The sequence below is a fragment of the Rousettus aegyptiacus genome, unplaced genomic scaffold (assembly GCF_014176215.1).
Source record: "Rousettus aegyptiacus isolate mRouAeg1 unplaced genomic scaffold, mRouAeg1.p scaffold_m13_p_4, whole genome shotgun sequence".
Lineage (NCBI taxonomy): Eukaryota > Metazoa > Chordata > Mammalia > Chiroptera > Pteropodidae > Rousettus > Rousettus aegyptiacus.
In genome coordinates, this window is record NW_023416307.1 from 155,825,677 (window position 1) to 155,849,809 (window position 24,133).

General features: G+C 41.0%; 1 protein-coding gene and 1 pseudogene across 7 annotated transcripts in view; one reads left to right on the forward strand and one right to left on the reverse strand.

Annotated features, from left to right (window-relative positions):
* RBM6 (RNA binding motif protein 6) overlaps window positions 1-24,133 on the forward strand; it is a 91,542-nt gene that overhangs the window by 53,843 nt on the left and 13,566 nt on the right. For 5 of the 7 annotated variants that reach the window (XM_016149984.2, XM_016149987.2, XM_016149985.2 and 2 more), the window contains 2 exons: window positions 18,479-18,553; window positions 22,921-22,981. In XM_016149984.2, coding sequence (XP_016005470.2) covers window positions 18,479-18,553; window positions 22,921-22,981 — 136 coding nt within the window. Of the gene's footprint in view, window positions 1-10,497; window positions 14,803-14,822; window positions 17,549-18,478; window positions 18,554-22,920; window positions 22,982-24,133 lie in introns of those variants that run through there. The other 2 variants (XM_016149991.2, XM_016149990.2) reach the window with 2 other exon arrangements.
* Window positions 1,111-1,229, reverse strand: LOC118602655 (annotated as a pseudogene).

Sequence of the window (24,133 nt, forward strand, 5' to 3'; positions counted from 1 at the left end):
GTTACTACTGTCATCTAGGGGATGGAGGCCAGGGATGACACCAAACATCCTACAATGGATATGCCCATCCTACAGTGGGCCCCCCTAGTGAAAAATAATCTGGCCCAAATGTCAGTAGTGCCAAGGCTGAGAAATCCCGGTGTAATGCAACAAAAGATGTGGTTAGTCAGAGAGGAGGACCCCAGGTTGCTATGGATTGTCTTTTAATGAATCTCCTTGCCTCCCTCCGGGTCCTAAAAAATTGGATAGGGGTGGGTGGGGTTAAGAGTGTAGCGAGTGTGCAGACCCGGCTCCTGCCCACCCTCCAGACTACCAGTCACAAGCTTACCCTGTGCCCTTGGGATAGGAGCTGTAAAATGGAACCTATTTGATGTATTGACCAGAATAAGTTTTTCAGATAACCAACGGTGACTTTTAGAATCAGCCTGGGATATAATGAAGGTTTTCTGTTACAATCCAGTAGACAGGCCTGCTGGATGTGGGGGGTGGAGTCCAGATGACACGCATTTGGTAGCAGTTACTGGAAAAGCCAAACAAGTTGAGATTTCTCTAAACAGTACAATTGTACTTAACATTTCAGATAGTTTTCCAGGGAACATTTAAAATATGGGTGCTGATTTTCATAGCCCATGATTTATAGTGTATCAAACATTTGAAGTCTCTTTGGATCATCTTTTCATTTGGCTTTATTTTGGAAGAAGGTTTTACAGAGCCGTGTAACCGGGGCCAGCTTGCTAAACTAATTATAGAGACTAAGCTCAAAGTAAAAGGTGCATATATTTTTTCTTACTAGGACTTTGCTCTAAATGGGATCTACTCTAATACTAATTGTTCTGTCTGGGATCACACTGGAAATATCAGAAGCAACTCATTTTAATTTTTGTTAACATGGCGAATACTAAGCACCTCCTATGTTATAGTGAATTCAGTGGACATGTCTCATGTTCTAGTGGGACAGGACTGGTTACAAGTTTTTAAATTTCTAAACTTTTCATTTTGTAATAATTTCAAACTTTATTATTATTATTTTTTAGGCAAGGCAACCCTTGGTTGACCTCACAGATTGCAAGGACCTTGTCAGTTTACAATCCCTTATTTTTTTATTTTTTACAGCTACAGCATCTGGTCTTCCTAGATGGTCTCCCATCCAAGTACTAACCAGGTCTTACCCTGCTTAGCTTCCGAGATCAGATGGGAAAGGAGTTGTTCAGGGTAGTATGGCCGTAGATGGAATAATTTCAGACTTTAAAAGGGATATAAAATAGTAGAAAAAATACCAGATACTCTTCACTCCTATGTTTCATAGTACAGTCATCAGAATCAGGAAGTTAACATAGTTACAATATTGTCTAATCTACAGAACTTTTTCTCATTTTGCCAGTTGTCCCACTAGTGTCCTTTTTCTGGTTTGGGATATGGTCCAGGATCCCATGTTGTGTTTAGTTGTCATATCTCCTTTTTTCCTGTGATAATTCCTTAGTCTTTCTTGGTCTTTCATGACCTTGATACTTCTGAAGGGTACTGGCAGGTGTTTTTCAGGGCATCCCTCAATTCGGATTTGTTTGTTTCCTTGTAATTAAATTCAGGTTATGCATTTTTTGGTAAGAATACCACAGGAGTAATGTGTCCTTCCCTGTACATCCTCAGGTAACGTGTGGTTTTGTTCCCATCACTAGTGATGTTAACTTAGACCACTTGGTTAAGATGGTGTTTGTCAGATTTCTCCATGGTAAAGCTATTAGGTATAGTTAATTGGATTTATTGTAATTAATTAACAAATCTTATGGGGACATACTTTGAGATTATATAAATATCTTATTTCTCAGCATACCCTTCTCCCTTAATTTTAGCATCCACTGATGATTCCATGTCTGACTGCTACTGCTGTGGGGTTTGTCTAATGGTAATTTCTGTTTCCGTCATTCCTTATACATTTGTTAGAATTGTATTATTAGGAAAAGCTGTCCTTTCTCCCTTATTTTCTTAGTGAACAGAACAAAGTATATGGTATATACAAACATGGATATCTATCTCTGTGTGTGTGTGTGTATAGTTAAGAACTATTTCATGATGAAAACTTCAATTCCAGTTGAATGTCACAGAGTTCATTTTAGCTTTACCCCAGTCCTTATTTGTAATTCCTTTTTGCTAATGGTGAAAATTCTAGCTCTCATTATCTACAATATACTTACTTGCTCCACCCTAAAGTATACATAAGTAGTTTCAGAATTGTCGATTCGTACCCCTGTGAAGAACTATAATAGTACAGCATTTGAGTAGTTCTTTTTGTCCTTAGCCCGAGAGTATGTAGTCAAAATAAATTTTCTAAGGTTACTTAGATTAGTTCTTCACTACCCTGCTCATTTTCAATGTGATCGGTATTCATTCTGCTGTAGAAAACATGGAAAACAAGTTAAAAGTGAGAGTTAATGTATCCAGTCATTTCCGTACTGCTATTATTATTTTTTAATTAATGGACTTTTTTTCCCCTTTTAAATAGACTTTGTTTTTTAGAGCAGTTTTAGATTCACCAAAAGAAAAAAGAAAGAGCATGAAGTACAGAGAATTCCCATAATCCTATCACAGCGCTGCCCCCACATCACAGCTTCCTTAACCACACCGCGTGGTACATTTGTTACAGTCAGCGAACCCACATTGACACGTCATGATCAACCAAAGTCCCTAATTAACATGAGGGTTCACTCTTGGTGTTGTACATTCTCTGGGTTTGGAAAAATGTATAATGACACGTATGTATCATGGGAATACCATGCAGGGTAGCTTCACTGCCCTAAACATCCTCCGTGTTCCACCTGTTCATCCCTTTCTCCCCCTAAACCTCTAGCAACCACTGATCTTTTTACTGCCTCCAGTTTTTTCCAGAATGTCATATAGTTGGAATCGGACAGTATGTAGCCTTTTCAGATTGGCTTCTTTCACATAGTAATATGCATTTAAGGTTCCTTCATGTCTTTTCACAGCTTGATAGCTCTTTTTTTTTTCTTTTTTAAGTTCTGAATAATATTCAGTTATCCGAATGTACCGTAGTGTATTCATTCACCTACTAAAGGACATCTTGATTGTTTCCAAATTTTGACAATTATGAATAAAGTTCCATAAAATACATCCTTGTACAGATTTTTGGGTGAACATAGGTTTTCATCTTCTTGCATAAATACCAAGGAGTGTGATTGCTGGATTTCATGGTAAGAGTATATTTAGTAAGAAACTGTCAAACCATCTTCCAAAGTGGCTGTAGTATTTTGCATTCTCACCAGCAGTGAATGGGAGTTCCCATTGCTCCACATCTTTACCAGCATTTGGTGTTGTCAGTGTTCGGGATTTTGGCCATTCTAATAGGTATGTTGTTGTATCTCATTGTTTTAATTTGCACTTCTCAGATGACATGTGCTGGGGAACATCTTTTCATATGCTTATTTGCCAACCATAGAGGGTTTTTCCCTCCTGTGATGTTCTTTATCAAATTGAGAAGGTTCCCATCTATTCCTAGTTTGCTAAGAGTTTTTATAATGAATTGGATGTTGGATTTTGTCAAATGCTTTTTCTGCATTTATTGATCATATGACTTTTTTCTTCTTTAGCCTGTTGTGATGGATTTACATTATTTTTGAAAGTGAACCGTCCTCGAATACCTAGACTAAATCTTGGTTTTGGCGTATAATTCTTTTTATATATTGTTGGATTTGATTTGCTAATATTTCATTGAGCATTTTTACATCTAGGTTCATGAGAGATATTGGTTAGTAGTTTTTTTCTTGTAATATCTTTGTCTGGTTTTAGTATTAGGGTAATGCCTGCTACATAGAATGAGTTAGGAACTGTTCCCTGTCCTTCGGTTTTCTAGAAGAGATGGTAGAAATTTGTTAATTGTTTGGTAGGCTTAATTGATGTACCAGTCTGGGCCTGGTGTTTTCAGTTTTAGGAGATTATTATTGATCCAGTTTCTTTAATAGATGAAAGACCCACCCAGATTGTCTTTTTCTTGCATGAGTTTTGGCAGATCGTATTTTTCTAAGAATTGGTCTTTTCCATCTAAGTTACAAAATTGGTGGGCATAGAATTGTTCATAATATTTTTATCCTTTTAATGTCCACGAAATCAATAGTGATGGCCCCTGTTTCATTTTTGATGTTAGTAATTTATATTTTCTTTTTTTCTTAGTTATGTTTAATGCCCCATAACATACTTTACCGTGATTTAATTCTTTATTTAATATTTTGAGGTCATTTTATTAAACAATGCTGTGAAGAATATCCTGGTAGATTGTCATATATCATTAATTATTTCTTTAAGTTAATTCCTCTAGGTAGGCTTGCCAGATTACATGGTAAGTATATTTCATGACTTCACAAATGTAGTCAGATTGCCATCCAGAAATTACCCAATTCTTTTAACAACAGCGTTTGAGAGTACCTGTCTTCCCTGTATGCCAACCAGTGAGTGCCACATGTTAGTAACAAAATGCTTGTACTGGGTAGTGGTACGTGGATATTTGTCATTGTAGTCCCAAATTTTCTATGTGTTTGACATTTTTCTTAATTTTTAAAACCATGTTAACAGTGTAACAAGAAAAGGGAATGATTTAATTTCCTGTCCTAGGTTATTAGTGAGATAGAGCAGTTTTATATTTGATTACTAGTTATTTGTATTTCTCTTATAAATTCTTGGGTTCTTGATATATATATATATATTCAACTAAAAGTAGAAAAACAGGACATCTTAGTTACCCTGTCTAGTCTTAAAGGCAGATACATATAGGGATATCTATTAGAAATGTTGAAAATAAGTGTATTATCTGAATATGAAGTGGAGTTTCCCAGGAATTTATCCCTCAAAGAAAGATATAATCAAAAGATGTTTTCAACTTAGGATAAACTTCCCCACAGTGACATTCTTCACATATTCAAAATCTGATATATCTCTAGCAACTTAACAGTTTAAATGAAGTGCTCTAGAAAATTTCTAGATGACCTAAAATGGCTCTATTGGTGATTGAAAGAAGTGTGGGATGTAAAGACTTAAATAAAGTAAAATAGAAGTATACAAATGGAAGGGGCAATGTTTCTAAATCTTTTTTTCTTTAACTACTGCATACATGCAAAAAAAGGAACACAGATCATAAGCTTGCTGTTCAGCAAATTATCACTAATTTAATATATCTGTTGGCTTAGTCAGCTTGGGCTGCTCTGACAAAATACCATAGACGGGGCAACTTAAACAGTGGAAATTTCTCACAATTCTAGAGACTGGAAAGCTCGGGAACAAGGTGTTTGTTTCCCGCTGAGGGCCCTCTTCCTGGTTTGTAGAAGTCTGACTTCCTGCTGTTTCAAGAGAAAGATCATCTTTCTCTGGTCTATGAGGGCACTGGTCTCATTCATAAAGGCTCCCCTCTCATGACCTAATTACCTCTCCAGCATGTGAATCGGCCGAGGCGGGGCCGCACAGACATTCAGGCCACCGCACCTGTGTGATAAACAGAATGCTGCTCCATGCGCCCAAGCCCCTCCCGCCTCTTTCAGTTCTTCTCCTTTCCATCCTTCCCAGAGGTAGTCACCGGCTTGGGTCTAATACCATAGAGGCCGTTGACTCGCTTTTGAGTCTTGTTTCTCTTGGCGAGTAGATGTGCTCGTTTCTGAAAATATACGCCCACGAATGGGCCTGTGGGATTTTGTGTGTTCAGTCTGCCGTCTAGTAGTTTACATTTTCATTAATTGCTGCCTAGACAGAGTCATTCAATAGCTGTTGATCCCCCTACTGTAGTAGTTCTCCTCTGTGGTTTCGCTTTCCACAGTTTCAGTCATGTGTGGTCCGAAAATATTAAATGAAAAATTCCAGAAATAAACTCTTCGTAAGTTTTAAACCGTGTGCTACTCTGAGTAGGGTGATGAACTCCTGCGCCGTCCCGCCCGCCCTGCCTGGGACGCGACCCACCCCTTCGTCCAGCGTCTCCGCACTGTGCCCCTAGCCGTTAGCCACTTAGGAGTCTTCTCGGGTATCAGATCGACTGTTGTGTCACGATACGTGTGCTCAGGTCACTCTCGTTTTACTTAATAATGCCACATTCACGGAACTTTTACTGCAGCATATTGTTATAATTGTTCTATTTATTGTTGTTTATCTTTTTTATGCGCCTAATTTATAAATTAATCTTTATCATAGGTATGTATGTATACGAAAAAACATAACATATAGGTTTCGGTACTATCCACTGGGGGTCTTGAAACGTGCCCCCACAGATAAGGGGGACTACTATGTTTATATGTCTGCCAGTGTGTAGGTATTGAGGGTACAGTCATAATTAAGACTGTTATTTTAAATTTTAATATACAAGACTAAGTATAAGTAGACTAATTTTATTCATGTCCTTAAAAGTTTATTCTTTCAAGGTCAGTCAGATTGCATTTTGGCCATCTTTTTGTTGGGAAATGGAGGTTTCCTTCTAGTTAAGAGTCCTCTAATTTTCAGGTACATGCGGTCATTGGGAACCTGAGCTTTGGGTAAGAATCGGGGTGTGATAAGGAGGGTGCGTGAGGCAGTGGTGGGCATGGTGAGAGAAGAGCCCGGAGGCAGTGCTCACTGAGAGGCCGTAGGGCCGGGGTGGGTTAGGCAGGCCTGGGTATGGCCAAGAGGAAAGAATGAAATAACTGAATTCCTTTGTTCTGGCAGTAGTCCTCCAGCCCTGAAAGCTTTGGTTTGGTTTTTTGTTCATTTGTTTTAATTGAGATATAATCCACAAAGCATAAAATTCACCTTTTCAAAGTGTACAATTTAGTGGTTTTTCCTATATTCACAAAATTGTGTGACCACTAATTCTTGAGTATTACCCCCAAAAGAAACCCTGTACCCTTTAGCAGTTACTCCCATGTCCCTCCACTCTCCCCCACCCTATGCTCTAAACGTCCACTAAGCTACTTTCTGTCTGTGTGGATTTGCCTGCTCGAGATGTTTCATGTAAATGGGATCATGCATTTTTTGTGGTTGGCTTCTTTTACTTAGCATTATTTTCAGAGTTCATGCATGTTATGCTATGAATCAGTACTTCATTCCTTTTTATGGTTGAATATTCGATTGTATGGATGTAACTCATTTTCTTTATTCATTAATTAGTTGGTGGACATCTGGTTTTTTTCCACTTTGGGCTACTATGAATAATGTTATTATGAACATTCATGTACAAGTTTTTGTGTGGACATATGTTTTCAGTTGTCTTGGGTATATATCTAGAAGTGAAAATGCTAAAGCTTTCAGTTTTTTCCAGGAGCTTTCTCCAAATGGATATCCTGTTAGACTCATATTGGGAATATTCACAGTTCCAGTGGCCAGTTTTCCATTCTGGTTTGGATGCTTCGGGCGTTCTCATTACCATTTTGAATTCTCCCTTGTGCTGTGGGGGTTTATTGACCAAATGCTTCAGGGCACTTGTTGCCCCGGACATGGATCAGTCTTTGCTATTTGGGTTTTGAGCATATCTATGATCTGCAGTTGACACTTGAACAACTGATTTTCTTCTTTGCATTCCTTATAGGTTCTCAGATTCGACCATTAAATGGCACGTTTATTGTTTCTGCCTATGCATCTGATAATGTTCATGTTATCTAGTTCCTTGGGGTATTTTAGTTTAAAGGTACAGGGTAAAGGTCCTTTTCTTTCCTTTCCTCCCCTCCTTTCCCCTCCCCTCCCCTTGAGTTGATTCCTGTGTATCGCGAATGCAGAGCAATGAAGGATGTTGGGTCCCACACACGCTGGAGGAGTGCCAGCTGAGAGACATGTTTGTGTTTGTTCCTATCAGGTTTCCAAGCTCGGCTGGACCTCTTTCAGGTCAGAGAACATTAGTTTGGGCACCTTGCCTGGAAAAATGTTTCTTGTGGCTCTTCTGAGTACTTGAGGTGAAGGGGGCTTTCTGTAGTCAGACACTTGCTTAGGTAGTTTTAAGATAGTACTGGGGCCCTGAGAAATATGGAATAAGGGAGTAAATAGCTGAACCAGCCAGAGGGTAATGACTAGCAAAGGTCTCCATACAGTAAAGCAGATGTCACTGATAAAATTGGACACCTCAGGATCAAAAGTTCATGAGGGCCGGGACCATTTCTTTTCTTTTTAACACTTTTTTCCCCTTCACTACCCAAATGGTTTAGAGCTCTACCTGACAACATGCTACACTAAATAAATGTTAACTGGATTAATAAATGTTGAATGAAGTGGTTTCTGGTGCTGTATTCCTTCTTCATCACCCCTAGGGATCTTAATGCAGAAGGCCCTAGTCCTCTCAACCTGAGCAACCTCTGGACTTGCCAGATTCTGGTACTTCTAATAGCTTTCCGCCCTGTAATCTTTATAGCAAATAGTAGTATACTATTTCTGTTCTGACAGAGATAGCCACATCTTTTTTGTTCTAGCTTCTAAATTCCTGTCTTGTTCTCGTGCTCTGTACTCTGAAAGTAGTGAAAGGAATAACTTGGAAAGTGCAAGGTAGGTTGTCAAGGGCCTTGCATTTAGTCTTTAATTTGAAGACGTGAGGGATACACAAGAATGTAACATAATTAAAATGACACTGTGGGGAAGCTCTTCTTGTGGTAGCATGTGGATTTGACTAGAGGGGAAAAACTGCAGAGGGAAAGGTCTCTTAGGATCTAGAGCAGCAGCTGAGATGTGGGGAGATAATGGCTTGCACTAGGAACGGAAGCAGATGCAAAACGGAAAGTCAGGTTTGAGCGTTTGAAGTATCTCTAGGGTTTGGCAACACTGAGTACTGAATAGAGGGGCAAAAGAGAGGGCAGATTCAAAGGCCACTCAGGTTAAAAGGGTGGTAGTACCTTGGATAGAGATAAAGCATATGGAAGGGAAAGGCATTTGGGAGGGGGAAATGAATATGATTGTTTCAGACGCGTTGAGTATGAGGTGACAGCAGGACCAACAAACAGGTCACCGTTAGAGATGAAGGACTGGACCTTGAGGGGCGGAAAAGGAGGTTTTTCATTGTCGCTTTTTATGCCTTTTGTTCTACTACTTAACTAGGTTTATTCTACAGCTTTCTCTTGATAGTCTAAATCTTTTGAGGAAAATACCTACCTCTGCCTATCACCAGTAATTTCCAAAAGCATCTGTATCGGTTAGGATTAGATTCGGCTGAGGAACAGAACACTAAAAATAACAGGCTTAGATGAGTATTTCTGTCTAATAAATGAAGTGTAAGTCATAAGGCTTTCTTATGGTGATGCCAAGATCATCTGGGACTCAGGCTCTTTCAGTTCTCATCATGTGACTTAAACTTTATTGTCCAAGATAGCTGCTTGAGTGTTAGCCGTCACTTTGATTTGCTGACTTAATGGGAAGGAACCAGGGCTGAAAATGGACATGGCCCTCCCTTTGAGAAAACTTCCTAGACTTTGCAAGCACTATTTATGTTTATGTCCAGTTAATTAGAATTTAGTTATGGCCACACTTAACCACAAGGGGGGGCTCAGAAATGTCTTTATTCCAGGCAGCCTGTGCCCAGTTAAAAGTCAGGGCTTTACATCCAAGGAAAAGGAAACAGGCATTAGGAGACTACTCAGAAGGAGTCTCTTAATTTTCCAGATTAAGAACCAGTCTCCAAATTCTTTCAGATTATAGAATTTATTTCTCCAAACCTTAATTGTCCTTATAATAATCAAAATGTACTAAATGTTAAATATGTATAATTAAAATGTATACTTTTGTTCTTGTATCCTTTAAAATGACAGACTGATGACTGGTAGCCAAAGCCTCTGTTAGGGACTAGACAAACATTGGTATCAGTGTCTGCAATTTGAGTATATGATCATTAGTTTCAGAAGCCAGAGAACTTACAGTATGGTAAAGACCATGCATTGCCCGGGCTGCTTTGGATATAGTTTTTCTGCATGAGTTGTTCTAAATCTTATTACATACAAACATTCAAGATTTAAGGAGGGGACAGAAGTAGAATGCCTTTTGTCTGAAAGTACCAGCATTTTTGTGAGGCCTATATTAGCAACGATAAGAATATATCCTCAATCTACGGCCATGCCACCGTGAACGGGCCCGATCTCATCTGAGCTCAGAAGCTAAGCAGGCCCGGGCCTCGTTAGTACTTGGATGGGAGACCACCTAGGAATACCAGATGCTGTAAGCATTAAAATATATATGTATTATAATATATATTATATATTCTCAGAGAAAGATAAATATCGTATGATTTTATTTATATACAGAATCTAAGGAACAAAAAGAACAAACTAATCAAAAACAGACTCACAAATATAGTGGACATTTTGCTGACGGACAGAGGGGAGGGGGATTAGAGGACTGGGAGAATGGGGTGAAGGGTTAAAGAAGTACAAATCAGTAGTCGATAGATGGCCACGGGGATGGGGAGCACGGCATAGAGAAGGTAGTTAGCATTAATATATTGGCTAGGTGGAAAACCAGAGGAGAGAAGGAGCAGTTAGGGGGATCATTTTATAAACTATATAAATGTCTAACCAATGTACCGTATCTTAAAACAATTTAAAATATGTATGTTTGTGTGTGTGTGTATATATATATCTTGATATTACTTATTTCTGGGCTTTCTCACTTCTTAAGTGCGGCTTACCACTTCTCCTCCCCGAGTCACACTCAGCTTTTTCTGTTGTGCGGGCGGCTCACAGCACACTGCGCACCTGAACTGTTGGCTGTGTCAACATAGGTGACACCTTTCAGCATGAACTGTCTCACTCTCCTTCTGTCTCTCTTCACTAGCAGCCGTATTAAAGAACTCTTTCTATTCCGTACGTTTCCTGATAGGAATTTCAGATAGAGTTATGTGCTGTTTGTTTAGAGTGAACTTGTTTCTTGTCCTCTTGCTTTAAAAGCTGATCTTCTGAGAGTACTCTTAAGTTTTGTAAACGGCGAAAACCCCCATACCTAGTTAGCTGTGAGAAAATATTTCTTCTTGCATAAAAAATACATATCCTGTTCTGGCTAATGATTTGGGGGGTGAGGAGGTGGTAGGAAAAAGGGTAAAGGCATTTTTAATCTATAAAACTGTGGAAGTCTTCCCCCAGATGTGTGTTGTAATGTCGACCGTCTTCCTGAGCCTCAGATTGGTTTGCACCACCTGACACATAGCCTTTCAAGGGGACAGAACATGAAGTTGGAACTATCTTAGAAAATCTAGACCTGCAGGCTGTTCTGCATAGCGGAAACCTTAAGATGCTTCCTAACATTGCTCAAGGCTCTCTTTTTTAATGTATTTTTTTTTTCCAGGTTTCCTGAGAAAGAAAATTTCAATTATATGATCATTTATCTTAGTTACTTTGATAGCCTTCAAACAGATATAAGGGATGCCTTCTAGTCCACTAGGTGGTCTGAGGGTGTTTAATACATCCAAGGGTTAATTAAGTCTGTGTTAGATTTCTTGGACATATAAGTCTGATCAGGAGGGTTTCTGGATGGCTGTGACCTGTGCCTTTGTAGCACTTAGCGTTTGGGAGTCGTTAGAGCTTTCTTGACTTTGTCTTCTCCAAACTCTTGGATTACCAGAGATTTCTGCCCTGTGCTGAGATCGTTCCCTCATTCTCTCTATATAACTGCGGTAAGCACTGTGTATGATACTATATACCGTGATACTATAGCTCAGCAAATGTTGCTTCCTCAATATGGAGTAATTTAGCTTGCTTATGTCTTAAATGTGTAAAGCCACCCCTTGTTTTTATTAGGGGCTGAAATGTGATGATTCAGTGTTATTTGCCAGTGAGAATGAGTAGAACTAAAATGATTAGGGACTTAACCTCCTGTCCCAATAGACCTTTTCTGACTGGAAGCTTCCATTCTTAGCCTTGTAGCTTCTGTCAGAGTGGCATTGGGTCTGTAGCTTTTTGCCTAGAATAGAAGAATGGTGGTGGGTGGTCACCTCTCCAAAATGGTGGTTAAACAGTATGCATTCAGAAGTCTGGCAGCTCTCTCTATTTTATTCATCTTTTCAGGGCAAAAGAAAATATCAGCAGGGTTCTCTGAAATGTCTGAGTAAGGACATTATAAATTCCTTCAAGGACATCGAAGCCAGAGAGCCTAATAGGGAAAGACTTCATGAGAGCTAAGGTTCTTGGTTGGGAGGTGGTAGATAAAGAGCCAGTAGAAGTAACCTCTTTTCAGTGGTGAGGCCGGAAGTTAGCTGCTGGCCCTTTGGAGGATGCCCGGGGAGCTTCGTGCAGCCTTTGTGGTGGGCTCAGCAGTGTGGCCTGTGCAGTGTATTAGGACGCATCTGCTCTTGGCTCTTCTTGCCACCTCCCGCCATCTGCTCTGTAAGAAAAACAAATGGGAGAGAAATGGTTTGCTTCTGTTATTCAATAAACGCAGCGAACTAAGAAGTTTTTCATTTTCCACATTGATGTTAGAAACTCCCTTCTGTGGTGATCGATTTAGAGACCCACACAATGACGCATGTGTATGTCTTGAATTTAACCTCTACTTTTTCCGGAAGAAAAGAGCCAGGGGAGCTAGGACAGTAGTCATCTCAAAATTACAAAAGTGTTGTAGAGCTGCCTGCCACTCAGCTGGGTGGGAAAATGGTCCTAATTACACTGAAAGGGAGCCTCTCTTTTATCTGGGGCTAAAAACCTCTGTCTTGCATACCCCACAATGATTTTAGGGTTAATTGAGAGAATTGTTAAAAAAGAGCAAGCTGTGTGTCGTTTCTGTATCTGTTCTGCTTGATGAGTACTCCAATTGCATTACAGTGTGGTCGAAACCAACTCAGAAATGAGAAAAATGAAATAAAATGGAGGTTATAGAAACCTGAACTCTGAAGGGAGTTCTGAGGATTATCAGTAAGATATGTTCAAGCATAATCTTATACTTCCACTAAGAAATAGATCCTATCTTTGTTAGGAAATAAATTTTCGATTAGCAAGGGAAATCTTAACTAGAGCGAGGTCCTTATAAACATTGGATGAAACGGTGCTCTGAAACATACAAAGTTATAACCAAATGTTTCAAAAATATCTGCATTTGAGTGGTTCACAGTTGTTCAGTTTCTCTTAAGTTCTAACAGCTGGAGCTCGTAAGTCATTTCTTTATGGGAAGATGTTTGTGGCGAACAAATTTGCTAAATGCCCATCTGCCTAGCAGTCTCGTTGTCTGGTAGAGCCTCATCTGCTCGAAGGAGAGAAAAGATTTGGGGCTGTTTTGATTATTTACTTATTTATTTATAGATTTGTTTATATTTCGCCTCTTCGTTTTTGACACAGATGACTCTTAGATCAGGAGAGTCTTGTGGATCCCTGGGTAGATAATTCTACTCTTTCTGAGTCTTCCTGGACCTAAGTTAACGAAATGATCTCCGAATCTGCGGATCGCTGATACTCTTTTGTAATGATGAGAGGCATTTTCTGGAGGAACTTGGATCTTATTTTGAAATATACAAAAGACTGGAAAGGAGAGTGGGTGGGGTGGATGGAATAATCAAGTCTCTGTATGTCAGGGGCTGGTCTACGGTGTATTGCATTGCGTTCCTGGGGCAAGAGTTCGCTTGAGACCCTGACCTTGGCCAGCTCTGAGCCTGGCGGGTGGGGCTTAATGAAACACAGGCCAACCATGTTGCCTCAAAGAACAGAAATAAGGTTTTAGCAAGACACTGGTTGTGTCCTCTTAGGAAATGACAGATTAACTGGCAGGTAGTGAACAGTGTTAGTGTTATTCAGGAGGATTTCAGAAAATGTTTTGTTGTGCTTTCATCTCGACAAGAAAAGATATCTCAAGATAAGTGGCAGCCAAGAAGGCAATGTCTTCTTGCTCATCTACCTTAAATTAATTGGACCCTGGTTTGGGATCTGTTTCCAGTGCAGGGCCCATCAGGGCCTCATCTCCTGGATGCTCAGAGGGCAACTCCAATCCTGTCGGGTGTAAGGACAAAGCTATAGCGGTGTCACAGAGCATTCTGTGCTTCCCTCAGGATTTCTGGCCTGTACTCCCTCCCTCCCCCTCCTCCTTTCCTCTTTCTGTCTCATTTTGTATTTAGCCTTTGGGAATGCCGAGTTTTACAAAATAATGGACTGTAACAGATCCTTGTCCCAGAAAGAATGAACGTGGTTGCCTTGCAGAACATTTCTATAAAAACTACCCTTTTATGCAAAGAGGAATGACACACATATGTTTAAACCTGTTGTTCGTTCCTCTTGTTTCATTCTTTCTGCAGGTCCATTCGATTGTCATGCTTGTTGAAACTCTTGATAGGAGCTGCTTATTAGCAGCCTTCTTTGTCTTAGGCACAAGTAGCTGTAGGTGGTTTAAGAACATAAAGACCCCCTTGAGCAGGCTAGTTGGGGGGTTGGCAGGGTCTTTATGGTAGTCTCTCTCAAAACTCCCTATCGGTCCGTTGCTTATGAATCTCTTTAGACTTTACCTTGTGCCTCTTTTTTATGAGAAGCCACCTCTTTGGTGTGGCAAGTATTATGAGTTGGCTGGCTCCTTGGACATTTAAAACAAAAAAGAATCAGTATGGCGAAAAGAAAACTCGGCTTCGTACGTTACTAACTAGCTCTGTGATCTTTGGCAGGCTGCTCCGTGTATCTCAGCCATACTTTTTCCCTTGTGGAAGTAAGTTTTATATATGCTCTACTTGTGAAGATGGAGCGAGATGACATTTGTGAAAAATGCTTTTGTAAACTGTACTTGCTTTGTGAATAAAGATTGCTATCTCTGATAAACAGTACCAGTTCTCAGCCACCAAGTAACCTGATTCTCCCATCCTGTGTTTGGAAGAAGCACAAATCTACGAAGAGGGATTGCTGAGTTTTCAGTGTGAGTTGTATTCACAAGGCTCACATACTTTTTCCCTGCCTTTTGATCCTGTCTGCCTCTCCATGCTTTAATGAGATGATCTTTTATATCACACAGCAACCTATTCTCAGTACAAAGTTTAACTGTGACTGTGCCTGTGTTGGAGGTCTTCAACAAAGATGCAGAGCTCCTGGCCACGAATGTTCCATTTTCCCTGTCTGTTTGCCTTGCACCTCCCCAGCACCTTAAGAATCCTTGGGCTTGATTATGAGCCAGCTGGAGCGTAGCGTAGAGTTTTAATTTTCTGACCCAAGTCCTTTTCACAGATTGACAGTCACAAAATGGAGTTACGAAGTCTCCAAGAGCAGCAGCTAAAAAGGGAAATGGAAATGTGGGTGTCGAATTCAGCCGCCCTCAGACACAGGGTGTGCTCCCCCGCAGTGTCTCCTGTGGAGGAGAAGGACTGGCTTTGCTGTCGGGAGGGCGAGTGTCCCCAGCTTTTTGCAACTTGACTTTCAGACCCCTTGGGATATGCTTAGGAATACCTGTATATGACTGTCAGGCAAGAGCTTTGGCTTGGGAGGATTTTAGCAGGTTTTAATCTCCTCTAAACATAATCTAACACTACTGAGAAAGAAGGTACCTTTGGTTTTCCTTTTAAATATATGATGCCTTTTTAGGAGCCAGACCTGGTTATCAGACGCGTGGTCTTCATGGTACCTTTGCTTTGAGAGCTTAATAAATGACCCAATAATTCGATCAATGAATGAAAATTCTAATATGCAAAGATGGTAGATAATAGACAATTAAAAATGGACGACCAAAAAGTGGTGAAAACATCCTACCCATTTATTACCCAACAGATGGCTTCCCTGCGAGGTACTGGCAGATCTTTGCTCTATGAAATCTGAAGAAAGGACATCACAGGGATAGGGAGGGGGGTAGTGTATGTCACACCTGCACTTGGTTTATATATGTATGATAACAGCTGGGCAATGAGATCGCGGATGAGCCTGTTTATTTCCATTCAAGTTGTTCTTGTGTCTTTGTTCTTACTAAAACAACAGTGATGTTAAAACCATTCCATATTCTTTAGCAGTGGTCTCTGGCAGCCTTATGTTGAGCTTTGTGCAGATCAAAAAGAAAGGGCCGCCTTAGTTCTAAGGGATGAGAAATCATCGCCTTTGTAATACATGAGGTAGAGGTAATCTTCTCAAGGTTGATAGACCAATGAGTACTTCGGCAGGGAATTTTATTTTCCTGCGCTCACAGAAAGAAAGTCATCCATGGCTCCTGGAACTGCGTATTTGTTACCTGGGAAGTATAAAGTGCTCCTTGCCTTATAAATTCCTGCATCTACTAATGCCTCCAAGTGGTGAAATCAAAATTTGCAGTTGACTGTAACTCCCAGTAGTGCCTTGTTCCGATGGCACTGTTCACTGTTCTAGTGGCAGCCCACACGTTTTATGGGCTGGGTGTACGATGTACTCTGTGACAGCAGTGCTCCCTCCAGAGCCACTGCGCGCTAAGCATGCCTGTCTTCTGGGGACAGGTGGAGCCATTCAGTCTTTTTTCATAAGCACTTACTAAGTTCCTTTTACCAGGTACTGTGTGTGCTTGGTACTGATAATAAAAGACCAGCAAGATTACCCCAGATGCTAAAATTTGGCCCAGCAATTGACAGCTAGCGCTGAGTGCTGTCATAAAGATGCAGGTTCTGATGTGCAGTGACCATTCCCTCTGACAGCGTGGACTTTCAGTAGGGTGAAATGAGCAGTGAAGTATCACTACCTGACGAGCAAGGGGACGAAGTGAGTGACTGTTTGACCCTGTCTGGTCTCCGCTGCTGGTGCTGGTTCTTGTCTGGCACTTAGGTCTTGAAATACATTTATCGAGCCTTCACTATATGCCACGCTAAACTCTTACATGTGTTAATTTACTTAATTATCATAACCACCTTATGAAGTAGGTACTGTCATCCCTGCTTTACAAGTGAGGAAACTGGAGTGCAAAGAAGGTAAAGACCTCACTGAAAGTCCTGGAGTGGAGGCAGGATTCACACTCAGGGAACGTGACCCAGAGTCCATGTTTCTAAATGGTGTGGTATCCTGCCTCTGGGTGGAAGGATACCATCTCGAGGGTAGAAACTTAGCAGCAGCAGTTCCCCGACCCTCCTTACCTGCCAGAGCTTTGCTCTTTCTGGATTGGCTCCTCTCCTGAATACTAAGCAGGAGGTAGTGGATGTGGCAGGAGGTCCCTCCTCTTTGGCCCCAGCTGTGAACCAAGCTCTGCCTTCCACCAGCTGGGTGACCCTGGCTCTCTGACACGTTTCCTTGTCTGTAAAGTGGAGATAATGTTACTTCATGGCATCACTTGGGGGATTAAATACAATAACACCCTTAACAGTTTCTGGCTCTGAGTAAGCACCTAATAAATGTTAGCAAAATTTTATGATCGTCCTCTAGCCTTGGGAACAAGCCAGGAGATGATTTCTCAGAAACCAGATTCTAGGACCCAGGTAGGCAGGCAGTTTTCCTTTGGTTTTGACAAGACAATAATTTTATTCTATGTATTTCTCTTGACTCTTTTGGTGTGAAAAGCAGAGAGGTAAAGCATTATTTGACAGATGTATGGATTCAAGCAAGAAACTGAGGTCCAATTGCAAAGAAATGCCTTGTATAACTCAGAGCCCTGTCTGAGGAGACACAGAGGACCCTAGAGGGCGGAGCATGAACAGCGCAGGGGCTAGTTCCAGAGTCGCATCTCGGTTAGTTCACTTACAAGTGTGGGGAGGGTCCCTTGTCAGTAGGCAGAGATATTTTTTCCTCTGCTTTAACGTGTATCTGCTGGCTAGTGTTTATTAAACAAAACTAATTTTTGCTTGATGTGAAATCTGCGACTTGTCCAAAATGCAGAGGCAAAGGAGTTCTGTAACTGCAGGCTTGTCGAGCCCTTTCCCCGCCTGTTCCTGGGCCGGACTTTCCCGAAGTGCTTATTTGCCAATCACTGATTCTCAGATCTCAGGGCCAGCTCACTCTGTAGGCTCCGAGCCAGAGTGCTGCTGCTGCCACCACCACCACCACTGCTGCCACCGCCAGCCATTCAGTTTCCTGATTTAAAAATGCGACCCGCTGTGAAGCTGTCCCCTTCTTCCTTCCTGTCTTCGGTGTTGTACCTCTTTATCCTGGTGCTTTTGCCATGCAGCCAGTGTTCCACAGAAAGTTTTCAGGCACCAAAGTTAAGAGCCCTTACTACCCCTCCAAGGAGATTTGAGTTAGCCATGGAGAAGAAGATTAGAATCGAGAAGGCTCCTGTGCCTCTGTGCTGCAGAAGGAAGTTTGCTCCTGGATAGCATGCTAGCTCCTGACCCAGGTGGGAGACTTTCTGGGGCTCATACGAGAGTACACCACATGACCTCTGGAGGAATAGACTGGGCCTGACCTGCCCAAGGACAGCGCCCCAGCCCGCAGGAGCCAAGGCTGAAGACTGATTTCACCTTCTCCCCTTCCCTAAGCTTGAGCTTGCTCTCCCACACTGCCCCGAGTCTGTGGCTTAAAACAGCCATTTCCTTTTGCTGATGAATAAGCTCACTCTTCGTAAAATGTTTCAGCTTGGGGACTGGAAAGGCTCTCTGTGCCTTCCCGTCTCTCCATGTCTCTGAGGATTGATGTTGATGGCTCTGTCTTTGTCTTCACAGGGAACTCTAATGATCCATGACAAAGAGGTCACCCTCGCGTATGTACCGAGCCCGGATTTTTGGTACTGTAAACGGGTAAGTGCCAAGAATTCCTTTCCTTAGAAGTAAGGAGCTGATGCCACAGCTCCTGGTAGCGTGCATTGCCAAGGGCAAAGCTCTTCTTCCTTGGTTCACTTCATATGAACTAGAGGTCAGGGCAAGGCCGTCCATAGTTCCTGCTTCCCAGCTGCTGGCTGTGGCCTTAGAGGGTTCTAGGCCTGCAGTTGGAAATGCTTTTCCAAGGGCATATGTCACACTTTCTGTTGATAATGAACTGAAAGAATAACGGTTCCTCAACTTAAAACCTCTCCCTCATTACCCTTCTTCAGGGCTATTACAGGGGAATTAGTGTTTGGAATGATGGATTTAGAGAGGCTGGTCCTGTGTACATTTGGGGGATATCCAGAGGTTTCCAAGGATGTAGAACTTTAGGTACCGAGGCAGTTTACCTCTGCTAAACTCCATATTCTTGTGGAATGGCATATTAGCTGACTTTAGTCTATATTCATTAGAAGTCCAATTTGATTGCAGTTGAGTATGAAAATATAATTTGTCATTTTTCATTGCTACTAGTTTCAAAAATAATTATGAAAAATTTATGACGTTTCTGACCCATGAGTCATTCAAAGTATTAGAAAACTTAATAAAAATCAGTAAAAACTTTAGCTTGATATTTTATTAATCTCAATGAAATACAATTTGGATAACTGTGGTTGTCATTAACCAAAGCGCTCATATTTCATGGATGTACTACCTTAAGATGTCAATTTAGGAAGACACTTAACTTTTTTAAAAATTGTGGTAAAATACACATAACATCAAATTTGCCATTTTATTCATTTAAAGTCATATAACTCAGTGGCGTGCACAATGTTGTGCAACCTTCCTTCTACACTATCTAGTTCTAGAACTTTTGTATCACCCCAAAAGGAAACCTTGTGTCTGCTCAAGTTAAGCAGTCACTCACCATTCCCCTTTTCCTTAGTCCCTGAAACCACTAGTCTGCTTTCTGTCTCTGGATTCGCCTATTCTGACGTTCCATATAAGTGGGATCATACAGTATGTGGATTTAATGTCCTCCTCCTTTCACTGAGCACATTTTCAAGGTTCATCCGTGTTGTAGCCCATATCAGTACTTCACTTTGACGACTCAGTAGTACTATATGGCTCTACCACACGTTGTTCGTTTATCTTTTATCAGTTGATGGACCTCTGAGTCGTTTCCATTTCTTGGATATTGTTAATAAGACTGCCATGAATATTTGTGTCTAATTTTTGTTCGAATATCTCTTTTCAGTTTATTTGGGTATATATCCAGGAGTGAAATTTTTGCATCATGTGGTACTTTGTTTTAACTCTGAGGAACCACCAAACTGTTTTGCACAGATAGTGGCTGCTCCGTGTTAAATTTCCACTAGCAATGTCTCAGGGTTCCAGTTTCTCTATGTCTTTGCCAACATTTGTCCCCCCCCCCTTTTTTTTTGTAAGAGCCATTGTAGTGGGTGTGAAGCAGTATCTCATCGCGATTTTGACGTGCGTTTCCCTGATGACTGGTGACACTGAGCATTCTTCCAGGCGCTTATTGCCTCTTATATATCTTTGGAGAAATATTAATTCACGTCTTTTGCCCATTTTTAATTGGGTATTTGTCTTTTTGTTGTTAAATTATATACTCTAGATATTAAACCCTTGTCAGATACATGATTTGCAAATGTTCTCTTCCATGGTGCGGGCTGTCTTTCAGTTTTTTGATAGCATCTTTTGGTATGCAAAAGTTTTAATTTTGATAGCGTCCAGTTTATTTTTTTCTTTTGCTGCTTGTCCTTTGGTGTCATGAAACCATTGCCAAATCCAAGGTCGTGAAGATTTACCATTCCATTTTCTTTTAGGAATTTTAAAGTTTTGGCTTTTACATTTAGATCTTTGATCTATTTTGAGTTAATTGTTCATGATGTGAGGCAAGGGTCCAACTTCATTCATTCTTTGGCCTGTTGATGTTCAGTTGTCTCTGCACCATTTGTTTCCTTAACTATTCTTTCCCCATTGAATGGTTTTGGCCCCTGTGGAAAAACAATTGACCATAGATCTAAAGGTTATTTCTATAGATTCAGAATTATACTGTCAATCTATATCTTTATGCTTATGCCAGTGCTACCCTATTTTGATTACTGTAGCTTTATAGTGAGTTTTAAAATTGGAAAGAATGAATCCTTCAAAAGTTTGTTCTTTTTCAAAATTGTTTTGGCCATTCAGGGTTTCTTGCAATTCTGTATAAATTTTTAAGATCAGCTTTCCATTTCTGGAAAAAAAAGACCATCAGAATTTCATAACATATAATATTTTAATAGTGTTTGCCTCTATGTCTTAGGGTTCTAGGTGATCCCCCCCTTATATTTTCAATATCAACTATCATGCACTCTGTTGTTTCTTTTTTAATTGGAAATCGAAGACGCTAGCATTTAAAGAGAAGATTTTGACTCTTTTTTATGTTAATTGGCATAAAACAAGTCTTGATATCTGATGTCCAAATTATATAGCTATTGCCAAGGCTATTGCTTGAAAGAACAGAATGGCTTGGATACATTGTCCCTTAAAATAATAGGCCACTTGCTTAGCTATCTCAGAGGTACTTTTAATTTCTGCACTTTTTTGGGAAAGGTTGAGGTGCCAGCTCTTCGTATGCAATCTTTAGCCTGATATGGAATGCACCGACTTTTTAAAAATATAGCAGGATTATTTACCATAGTCAAAAGATGGAAGGAAACATCCCACGTGTCCATCATCTGATGATTGGATAAGCAAGATGTGGTATAGCCATACAGTGGAATGCTATTTGGCAATAAAAAGAAATGAAGTCCTAACACATCCATGCTGCAACATGGATGAACCTTGAAAAAGCTATGGCAGGCACAAAAGATCTTACATTGCACAATTCCGTGAGACGGGGGTGATGATGGGAAATGAGCCTACTAGGTTTCTTTTCGAGTGATGAAAATGTTGTAAAGTTAGATTGTGACAATGGCTGCACCATACCATATAGTAAAATCATTTATTTGGACACTAAAACAGGTGAATTTTATGGTATTTAAATTGCACCTACTGAGGTTAGGATCCTGGCTCTGCCACTTAGAGCCCTGCTGTAAGAACCAATAGCCCCCATATCCTAGTGACTTAAAACAACAGACATGTTCTCCACTTACAGTGCATGTCGGTGGCTTTGGGTCATTGCTAACAGTTTTGCTCCATGGCTTCTGGGTTCTCATCTGGCACCCAGGTGGAAGAAGCAGTTCTGATGTGAGACTGGTGTTCTCCTGGCTGAGGGAAAGAACAAGCGGCTCATTAGCACAAGCTGTAGCTCTTAAAGGTGCTGTCAGACCTTTGTAGCTCACGTTCACTCACACTCCATTGGCCAAGGCTGAAAGTGGATTGGGAAAGCGCTCTCAGCCTGTGGGGCAGCACAGTCACTTGACAGTGGGCAGGGCTGTGTATATGATCCGTTTACAGAGAAGGGAACAGTGAAATGATTGACCGTGATGGCCCTTCTCCAGGCCTCAGTTGCGTCATCTACAAAGTGGAGGTGATAGTTGTCTGGATCAGTAACGACGACATGTAAAGTAGGCATGGAACATGGATGTGTGCTATTTAGTCATTAGTCGCTGCTGCCATTATTCTCGCCTCTCTTCCATATTCGGCACACTTTTTCCTACAAGGCTCTACCCATATAGCATCCTCTTCATGGGTCCTGCCTTTTGGTTTCCTGCTAGTCACCACACTGCCCTCATAGCTCTTGGAAGTTCAGGGGCTTTGGGGCTAGGCTGTATGCATGCCATTTTGCTCATAGATTTAGACAAGAGCTACATTCACGTTGCAAAGTGTTTCTTCCCTTGTTCTGGGCTAGTGAATGTTCTTTTTCTTTTTAACATTCTCAGAATAGCTGCTAAAGGCACAACTTGCATGTCTTCCTTCTCCTTCCTTGTCCTTTTAAAAAATGTGTTTTAGAAATTGATAATTAAATTCTTCTCAGTTCCAGCCAAGCCTAAGTGGGGGCTGTCATAACCAGTTCAGCACCAAATTTTGGGTGCAGACTGTAAGCGGCAATGGCTTTGGGGCAGTCATATCCATAAACCACTTAACAGTCCAGTTTCCTTAGCTAAGTTTGTTACCTATAGAAATCCTTGTCCAGGGCAAGACATTTGGAGCCGTACCAGAGTCCAGAAGCCCTGTTAGAAGGCAGCTCTCGAACAGCAGCTCTGGTGGGGGGCGGGGGGGCTTTCAGAGCCCTTCAGGCTTACGGTGATCTGAGATATGGCTTATTTCATTTTGGGCAGGTGTTCCTGTGTCGGATATGCATAGGTTTTTTAAATGGTTTTCGTCGCATTGAGTTCTCTCTCTTGCTCTTGCAGTGTAAGACCAGCACGGGTGGACACCGATCTTCGTGTTCGTTCTGCAAGTGCCCAAGGGAAGGTGAGTGGTGGAGGCGGTGGCAGTGGTGGTTTTATTTCATGAACTAAGCAAACAGATTTTATGCTTTCCTTTGCTTTAGAGTAGTCATGCTTAAATATAAGTTGATCTGTAGTTCTTAACCCATTTCCTGTTTGCCCCAAGAATACTCGAGTGACTTGCGGATTACAGTCCTAATTTTACCCCCAAAGTTTGCCATGAAATATCTTGCTTTTATTATTATTTTCATATCTCTCTAGTATATTGATAGTCTTTTTAAACAAATGACATTCTATTTATAGCATTCTGTTTTTAGTAGTGGTATTTCCACTTAATAAAAAATAATAATTCTCAGTTGCTGAAAATATCAAATCCTAGAAAACATAGCATTCCTACGTGTGGTGTTAAATTAATGCTGACAGTGAGCTGCACTTTTTTTTGTCTAAATGAGAAACGGGTTAAAAGTGCAGCGTGATATCCAACTTCGTGTGACCTTGTAGTAAATGACTTTGGATCTCAGAGTCCCACCAGGGAAAAGATATGGGTTGCGGGCTCTTCACACTGAGGTGATTAAATGGACAGCTGAGCAGAGGTCAGTAGTGCTGTGATTTAGAGCAGCGGTCCCCAGCCTTTTTGGCACCAGGGACCGGTGCTCCTTTGAGAATCGATAATGCCTGATGATCTGAGGTGGAGCAGCTGAGGCGGTGATGCAAATACAGACGCAGCTTCACTCACCCGCCTGCTGTGCGCCTCCTGCCGTGCAGCCAGTACCGGTCCGTGGCCCAGGGGTTGGGACCCCTGATTTAGAGTACATTGAAGAGTGCAGGGCTGAGCAAGAGTCTACGTGGCATTAGTTCATGTGACTCCTCACTTCATTGAAGCTATTGGTAATCTTTTGCTATCGATACTATTTTCTCATTTACACTCTATGTGAATATTTTAGGATCTTCAACAGAAAATAAATTTGTTAAAGAAACAGTAAAAATAGAAAAAGAGAAAATAATCAGGATTGAGGGTGTACGTTATTTTTATAAAGGAATAAACCTACCAGCATGTCAGTCACTTGACTTTAAATTTCTCCAGGGAACCTCTAGGTAGACAACCTTAACGAGACTGTTAAAGGCGTCCATAGCAGTAGTCCTGTAATCGTGACAGTCATGTGCATGTTTCTGATAT